The 9,072-nt window shown below is 47.0% G+C and overlaps 1 protein-coding gene across 3 annotated transcripts in view; it reads left to right on the top strand.

Annotated features, from left to right (window-relative positions):
• GABRA4 (gamma-aminobutyric acid type A receptor subunit alpha4) overlaps window positions 1-1,755 on the top strand; it is a 387,346-nt gene extending 385,591 nt beyond the window's left edge. For 2 of the 3 annotated variants that reach the window (XM_085643309.1, XM_085643310.1), the window contains one exon: window positions 1,097-1,706. In XM_085643309.1, the coding sequence (XP_085499435.1) occupies window positions 1,097-1,633 (537 nt within the window). In that variant the 3' untranslated portion in view covers window positions 1,634-1,706. Of the gene's footprint in view, window positions 1-1,096 lie in introns of all 3 variants that reach the window. The other variant, XM_085643308.1, reaches the window with a different exon arrangement.
• The last annotated feature ends 7,317 nt before the right edge of the window (window positions 1,756-9,072 follow it).

The raw sequence follows: 9,072 nt of genomic DNA on the forward strand, positions 1-9,072 counted from the left end.
AGGTGAGGCGTAACGTGGAGAAAAATATTTATTTCTCCTCGTTTTTCCAGTTTCTATGTGTGCTGCATTCTGCGGCACACTTAGAAAGTGGAAAACGCCTCTTAGGATTGTTTTTGTGCAGGAAGGTGTCCCTTCCTGCACAAAAACAATCCTGCATGCAATGGAGGCACCCTTGCACCATGGTGCAAGGGTGCCTATGTTGGCGCTAGGTTGCTGAAACAGCAGCAGCACATGGAGAAAGGACAAGAATGCACCATATTGCATAAGCATGGTGACTTCCTGCCCTTTGGCGTAGGGCAGCGCAGCAAGGTGCCTTGCTGCACTGCCCTACGCCAAAATCCTGTAAATAAGGGCCCCAGTCTTTCAAATACATTTATATACACACTTTCCTTGTACATCTGTACATATTATATTAATACGTCAGTAGTACCAAGCCATATTCTCACTATGATCCCAATAGTTCCAAAATAGAAGAATTTCGAAGAGAGAAAACGTATTTACAAGTGTGCCAAAAGATTACGCTTATGTTTGTTCTCTTAAGTCATTCAGATTTTACATACATTTGCAATTGGGCTCATTCGAAACTATGTAGTTGAACTTTAGGAAATTTCACAAAAATTAAGCAAAATTACTGACAGTTTCATAACATTCACATTGCAGTATTTCACCTGAAAACTGTATGCGAGAGGCATACACCCCACATTCTAAAGTCATGCGACATAAATGCACGGGGAATGGTTTGGGTCGAAAAAGACTTCAGAAAGACATCTACTTAAAGCAGCCTCCTGCAAGATATTTTCTGCTTAAGACAGTCCTCCGTAGCAAACTTTGTGCGAAATGGCGCAACTACAAAATGTACAGAGTTTGGTGGAAGTCAAAATTTACAGTCTAATTTTCAAAGTTAATCATGAAAATGTGAACAACCAGTAATCCAAGAACATCAAAGTTTCATTATACCAGGCTTATCGGTTCTGTTGAGCTCCAGTTTGTCATACTTTTATCTTGCATTTTTTTGAAAAGGGCATGCTGATGACTATATGTCAAGTTTAATATGTAATGTCAATAACCCACTTATTTTTTGTTTTGATTTTTTCAGAATGTGGATTCAAATTTAAATGTGAGGAAAAGAACCAACATCATGCTACAAGCTGAGTGTGATGGAGGAAACTTCTCTGACACAGGTCAAAATGCTAAAACCGATACTCCCAAAGCAGTTGGTCACGTTTCTTCAGCATTCACATCCCCAGCTCGGTCTATGTCAAGCCCCAACCCTTTTAGTCGAATTAATGCAGCAGAAACACTCTCCGTTTCAAAATATACACCCCCAGCTCCACCCTCTACTCCGACTCTAACTGGTCACGTACCTCAACGTGTTTTAACTTGCTCCACCTCCATGAACAGTTTGCTCGGATCCAGACTGGAGAAAATTCAAACCACAGGCAAAACTGGGGGTTCATCGACACAGCTCTCGGCGGGGCCGCCGCCACCACCGCCAGCATCCTTCTCTGGCACAAGTAAAATAGACAAGTATGCACGCATCCTCTTCCCTGTGACATTTGGGGCTTTCAATATGGTCTATTGGGTGGTGTACCTGTCGAAGGATACCATGGAAAAATCTGAAAGTCAAATGTAGTATTGCTGCTATGTAGTAATGTCTTAACCTATACCATACTGTAATCTGGTTAAGGGTTTATTTTTATCGACGTTGAAATGTAAATCAAACATATTTGTGGAAATAAATACAAATTGACTGGTTTCTTGTTGTCTGGTTTATTAACAAGGAGCAGAAAAAATGGATTAAAGTTGTCATTTTGTAGAATTAGATGCACAGTTTTAATATTGTATGCTATCATATTTTCTATTTTGTATGCTGCTACTGATGAAACTGTGATAATGTTTGTAGGAACCTGGGTTCACCAGGCCCTAAGGGCTGTAACGTGGCGCGAGCCGGTCAGGCAATCAGAGGGCTATGTGTTAAGCAACCATACACCACACGCTTCTCATGGACTAGAGTCACACACAATAAGGGACGCCACACCGTTTAAATTATGCAAATACTTCAAGTTTATCCAAGTATAGCTGGTCAGTTGCAGTTCAGGAAATAACAAGGTAATACATGAATCATAATACCATCGTTCAGTACATGCGACACTCTTGGTGATATCTATGCAGTGCCTAACCTCGTTCATGTACCCACGCCCGCGGGTTAAATGCGGGAGATTCTAGCGCTGTGCGCGCTTATGTAAAGTCTTTCCCTGAACAGGCCGTCTAACACAGCGCACTACTTGTAAGGGGGAACATTGGGTTCATCAACATGGCGCCCGTCGAACTGAGCGCTCCTCGTGACCACTGGTCCCTAGTACTGTGAAGCAAGGCATACAAAACACAGCGCTACGTGCAATCAGTTGCATATGGAAACGTTTGCGTAGAACAGTTATCACAACGCGTTACTCGTAATCAGTTGCATATCATTACCTTCGAGCAGAGCATATAACACAGTGCGCTACTCGCATTCCTTGGCATGTAATTTACTTTCGAGTAGAGCATATAACACAGTGCGCTACTCGCATTCCTTGGCATGTAATTTACTTTCGAGCAGAGCGTATAACACAGTGCGCTACTCGCATTCCTTGGCATGTAATCTACTTTCGAGCAGAGCATATAACACAGTGCGCTACTCGCATTCCTTGGCATGTAATCTACTTTCGAGCAGAGCATCTAACACAGTGGGTTACTCGCAGTCCCGGTCTCTCCGGCTGGGGAAGCAGGGTCGGTGGCGTGAAGCGCCACACGAGGGTAATGTCAGTCAGTTCTTTGGGCGGCTTCCAGCGGGGAGGGTGACCGGACTTGAGGAGCGGGTCCCTATGCTCCGGTGCAGTTCACAGAGCACCGCGCTCAGTATTACCAAAGGGGGGACACGGACAGGATCCCTCGGCGGGGTCTCTCCGTCGCGCAGGCAGGGGAGGGGACTCCCACGGAGGGGACAACCCGGGCCAAGTGCGGTGTGGTTTCCAGACCAGCAGGGGGCGCACCAGGGGGGATCTCGGCCTCCGGGCTTACCTCCGTCTCGGCGTCAGCAGGCGTCCGTCCTCACGACGTTGGGGGAACTCGGCCCCGACCTTGCGCACCTCCTCACACGGCTGCGACGGCAGCGACGGGGCCCCGGGCTTCGCCTGGGCCTCGCGACACAGCAGGGCACTCCTCCAGGCCTCCAGGCCGCGGCGGTGAGCGCGCTGGCTTTGTCGTCGCAGGGGGGGGGCTCAAATTAAGGATGGGGTAAAGTGCTCAGCGGAGCACGCTGCCGGGGGTCCCAGACCAGGGCAGGGAGCGCGGGGTCACAGCGCTAGTACCTGGTCGATCCCCAGTGGCTTGGCAATCGGTTTAGTAATTAGTTCAATAGGTTAGCTTGGACACGCAGTCTCAGCTCTGGCATTCAAGGCTTACAGCTCGCTCTTGTCATGCAGTCTCAGTTCTTAAAGTTAGGTTTCAGTTCTCAGTTGACAGATGAAGTCTTTTGGCGCAGATGTATCTGGCGCCCTTAAGGGGTTCTGTTACAAGGGTAGGGATGGAGAGGGCGACTAGGTCCTTCCTAGTCAGGCTGGCAGAGAGTCTCTGGGTCCTCCTACTACTGGGCAAGATCAGTGGGATTCACAGGGCACCTCACTCACTTAAGAGGCAGTATCTAAATCCTGTCACTCTCAGAGGCATAAGTCCCTCTGGCTAAGCCCTACCGCCTACACTCCTGGTGGATTCTTCCAGCTCTGCTTCACCCCAATGGCCAACTCACCACAAAAGTTTCCCTCCCACTCTTAAGTAGCCCTAGGTCAGGTGACCTCTAGCCAAGGCGGCAAAAGTAAAACCCCACCTCCCTTCTAGAAGGTTCCAGCTTCTTCCAGGAGCTTCCCCACTCTAACTATGGGACAAAAAGGCGGGCTGGTATCGCAACATTGTTGTGGGTCCCAGCCAGCTCCTGGCAGCTAGGGTGCTACTATGAAAAACGACCACCCTGCAGTAGCAGGGGTCTGTGGCAGCCATCTTGGGAGAAGTAAGCACCTGCACCTTAACACTACAAAAACGAAAAAAATGAGGGAAAAAGGGCCAAGTCCAACAATGTTATTCCTTAATTTTTGCTCTGTCTTGCTGATCAAGATATAAGCACGTAAGTGGAAAAAAGTGTGCAGTTTCAGAGTTATAAATGAGTTTGTGCTGAAACTTTGTGGAGATGCATCATCGTCAAAACGCTTGGCTGTAGGCAATGCGAGCAGCACAAAGTGATGTGTTGGCACCAAGCCAAAGTCAGAGATGTGTCATTGCATGGACAGTGATGCGGTAGCCACGATTTGTGCAGCAGTGGTGATCCATGGATGTCGAGGTAAGTGTGCCAGTTCCGATTGGCGACAATGTCATTGATGTGTGAATTTTTCTAGATGCAGCACTTGGTACTCACTTCCAAGGGTCCAGGACAAGATTTGTACGACCTGGCAGAGCTGGACTCACAGTAGACAGAGTCCAGGTGTGGGTTGCAGGTTGAAGAAAGAAGTCTTTGATACCCTGAAACTTCAGAGAACAGGAGGCAAGCCAACAAGCCCTTGGAGATAATTTGGTTCTGGGATTTAGAGATGCAGATCTAGTCCTTCTAATCCAGGCAAGAAGCAGCAGACCAACATGGCAAAGTAGTTAATCAAAGTGGCAGTCCCTCCAGCAGCACAGCAGTACCTCTTGCTGGTAGAATGGCCTCAGTTCCAGAAGTGTTATGATTTGCTGGTATCAGAGGCCCAGAACGTGTACCCACTTGGGCCTTTGTAGTGGGGGAGACCCCATAGAGATGCCTTTAAGTGCACAGAGTCCCGTTCTTTCCTGCCCTGGCTCCAGACTCATGACAGGGTGGTATGCAACCCTTTGTGTGGGGACAGAATGCAGACCTTTCAGTTGTAAGTGCCAGATCCTCCCTCCCATCCTGCTCAGGATGTCACATCAGCATGCAACTAACCACTCAGTCACACCTACCCTTCCTTTTTGTGTGGCTGTCTTGAGGGAATGCAGGAAGCCAGCTGTCACCCATCCCAGGCGTGTATTCCAGAGACAAGCAGAAGGCACCAAATTGTCACAGTAAGATAATGCCAACTTTCTAAAAGTGGCATTTTCAGAATTGCAATTTAAAAACCAACTTCACCAAAATTTGTGGTGTTAAATTGTGATTCCAGGAACACCATATTTGGGGGTCCCACCTCTTCCCAATTGGAAATTACATGTATAAGATGTAAGAAGACAATCCTATTGTTATCGTATGAGAGAGATATGCCTTGCAATAGTGAAACACACATTTAAGAGTATTTCACCACCAAGACATGTAGAACTTAATGGGTTGTCAAGGGCCTAGCTCAGGGGTAACCTTATATGTAATAGATAGGAAGGCTTGGTCCTGGTAAGTAGGTTAACTTACAAGACCGACATGGCAGTTTAAAACTGCGCACACAGGCTCTGCAGTGGCAGTCCTGAGACATGCTTAAAGAGCTACCTATGTGGGTGGCACAATCACTGCTGCAGGCCCACTAGTAGCATTTGAGTTAAAAGCCCTGGCCACATGCAGTGCACTTTACGTATAAGTAAATCAAAAATAACAATTGTGGATAAACAGAAGTTTATCCACACTTTAATACAGGGTAGCAGTGGTAAAGTGCTCAGATTCCTAAAGTCAGCAAAAACGAAATCTGCAAAAAAAGACAAAAACAGGAGGTCAGAAGGCAAAAAGTCATGGGAAACCGCACCAAGGATGTCAGGTCTACCAAAGGCTTACACAGAGGAACAAGTGTTAAGCATTTAAACAGCACCAAATCAATTAGAGAAGAAATTGACATGGCACTCAAGAAATCCAACACCAGACTGTATTTATATAAGAATTCAGACACTAGAACTAAAAAGATTTACAGGAGGGTTCTGGAGATATGGATTTTGGAAGCAATAATAAATCAAATCAAATTCGCTCAACCGCGAACAAACCTTGACAAAGTCATCAAATTGGAGACTTAGAAACCATTTCAAAGAAAACTTAGTTAATTGTCAATATGGTTGTTTAGAAGTACTTGGGGCAATCAACTCATGGAGATGCTAGTCAGGGGGATCAGGAAGATCCTCCAGACTAGTTATCTTTCCAGAAGGAGCATCCCTTCAGCAGTTGCAAGAATTTTATCTATGTTGCAATGGATTCCTGTGGAGTGGTCCTGATACAAGGGATGAAGGATGCTAAAGATGCTCTAAGGATGTTGTGGATACAACGTAAGAGACAGGGGTCTTCCTACAGAGATTTCTCAGTCCACGAAGATGGTTTTGGTGTTGATGCCCATGAAGTCCTCTCCGATCTGGCTGAAGTCCACCGGACTACCACTTGCCTGTTGTTGTGGTCATGGGCCAATCCTTCCTGAGTCAATAACTTGCCTTTTGAGAGTCCCACCAACTCTCCGACAACACTCCCAGGTTCAGTGAACTTAGCTGCAGCTCTGTGAACTGGGTCTTGGTACTCGGTGCTGTATAGAGGCGGTGGTAACGACTTGAAGAGTTTGGGCTACCAACTTTCCCAAGCAGGCTTCTACAGCTGTTGTGTCCCTGTGCTTCAAACAGGAGGCCAGTAAGCTGGCTATTGGAGTTGTCTTGGCATCACTGGGCTCTGGAGACAGCTTCTTCTTGAGAAGCACATGGCAGGTGCAGTCCATTGTTTCACTAGCCACCAATAGGAGCATGTTCAGTCTTTGACAGTGCAGTTGCTGTTCCCTCGGTACAGTAGGACAGTCCTTCTTTGTTCCTTCTTCCAAGTCAGTCAAGATGTAAGGTCTGTGTGCCATTGGTGCCCCCTTTATGCTTGGAAAGCGCCCTCAGGACGGGATGCAGCTGGTAGCAAATGGGTTACCAGGTCCCACCCACCTAGTGACCACTTTCTGTGGAGTGTGGCATCTGGGTATCCCATGCTGCACCATTTGTCCAATTTCCAAGATGGTGATACCCTCTCTCTCTCTCTGTTTAGACCTCCCTAGCCCACCCCAGGGGTGTGTCTCTGCCTCAGGCTACACGGTACTTGGGAAACCGGTTTGGCAACTGGTTTCCCCTCTCTGCCACACATGCCAGCCTGTTTCCCTCAACAATGGGGCAGTCCTCCTTCCTGGTGCTACTCATTTGCTATTCAAAGGTGGCTTCACCTTTGAAGCCTGCAATTTGGGGCCAACACCCAAGTGATTTCTTGAAGGAGAGAGGTAACATCTCCCTGCCCTGCAATCCCTCATTGTTCTCCTTCTTGGGAGTCATTGCCACATCTTCACAGGAGGGCAAAAAGCTGTCTTGTGGAGTAGATTCCAGGTGTGCCAGGGAAGGCACAGAAGGTTTAAAGGCAACAAAATAGTAGCTTTGCCAAAACTGAACACTGCAACAAGTTACATTAACTTTGACTTGAGATACAAGTCGGGCTTAATGTAATAAGTTGTTTGATACCTTGGAGTTCCCACTTGGTCGCACCGTTTAGGAGTTGGCACAGCTGCGGTGTCAGCATGTAACCCTGTACTCGCCAATTGGGCAACCGAGTATTTCCACAGTAAAAAAAATATTTCACTTGGTTTGTCTGTCTGGACGTGTAAAATACATGCCCTGCCTGTGTCATATTTTGCACCTTGCCTTTAGGGCTAGGTAGGCCTGCCAGAGGGGTGACTTACAGACATGTCAGGGGGAAATGGCAGCTTTGCCATTACTTTCAATGGCACAGTTGGGCTAAAGGTACACAACTGCTCTACCAGTCTGCAGTGGTGGACTGGAGGACTTGTGTTACTTGGGGGACTTCCAGTGGGGTTCAACCATCGCTGCAAGACCTCGGGTGCCTTGGTAACTTACATGCCATGGTGATCAGGGTACTTTTGACAGATAAGTTAGCCAATTCCAATTGTGTATAGCCAATTCAACATGCACTTTAGGGACTGTGCACGGGAACGGAGGTCTGGTTAGCAGGCCTCAGTGCACTCTCAGAGTCGGAAAACAAGCAGCATCAGTTGAAAAACTTGGGGATCACCATACAAAAAATGAGGCTTTTTCTTACCAGGGGCTTACTGACTGCCACATGGTACTGCAACAAACAGGGTAGGGTGGGTCATGGACCCTGTGCCCAGAGACTTGCGCCTCTGGAAATGGATGGCCCACCAAGGGCTCTTCCTGGTGCAAAACCACCTGGCAGAATCACTGAATGCCAGCGTGCAAAAGTTTAGACAGAGGTGGAACAAGGTCTCTTCCCAGAATGGGGAGAACCTTGGTTCGATCTGTTCACAACCAAAGAGAAGGACAATGCCAGCACTTCAGCGCATTGGAGTTTCCAAGGGGTCTTGCACCCAGGGACACATTTTCCCATGAATGGAACCCCAGGACCCCTTTATGCCTTTTGACCGATACCACTCCTGCCCCGAGTTCGCAGGAAGATCAGGACCGACCAGGCTCTAGTCATCCTAGTGGCCCTGGACTAGGCATGGAGCATATGGTATTCAGATCGCCTGGGCTTGATCATCTGTCCTCCGATCAGGCTGTCTCTCTGATAGGGGAAAGAAAGGAGAAGGAGCAGCTGGGTCATAGATGACTGCACCACTAGAACTAGTCACTTAGTTGAATATAGTATTTCCCACCTCAAATGGTCTGCTGCTTGTAGATCATGGTAATAACTATGTTGATTATTTGCATGAGAGGCAATATATAGATACAAGCAATTTGGTACACAAAAACACAGCAATAAAAGACATTTGCAGATAAATGTTTCTGGTTTTTTTATTCTCAGATGTTCTTCATATGATAGAACCAGCCAACGCGTTTCACCCAAACATGGGCTTCTTCAGGGCTGTAATGGCATACAACATGAGTATAATTTAGAATATTGGTGTGAGAACACGAACAACATCATAAAAATTGCTGAGAAGAAAGTAGATTAATGGAAAGAGGAGATGATAGAGAGGAAAGGAGAACAAGGGCAAAAAGAAAAGTGAAAAAAGCGTTAATAAGAGTAAAGATAACATGGGGGAGTTCGCGTGTATTCAAAAGAAACGGAAAGAATAG

This window comes from Triturus cristatus, chromosome 2_2, assembly GCF_964204655.1.
Source record: "Triturus cristatus chromosome 2_2, aTriCri1.1, whole genome shotgun sequence".
Classification (NCBI taxonomy): Eukaryota; Metazoa; Chordata; class Amphibia; order Caudata; family Salamandridae; genus Triturus; species Triturus cristatus.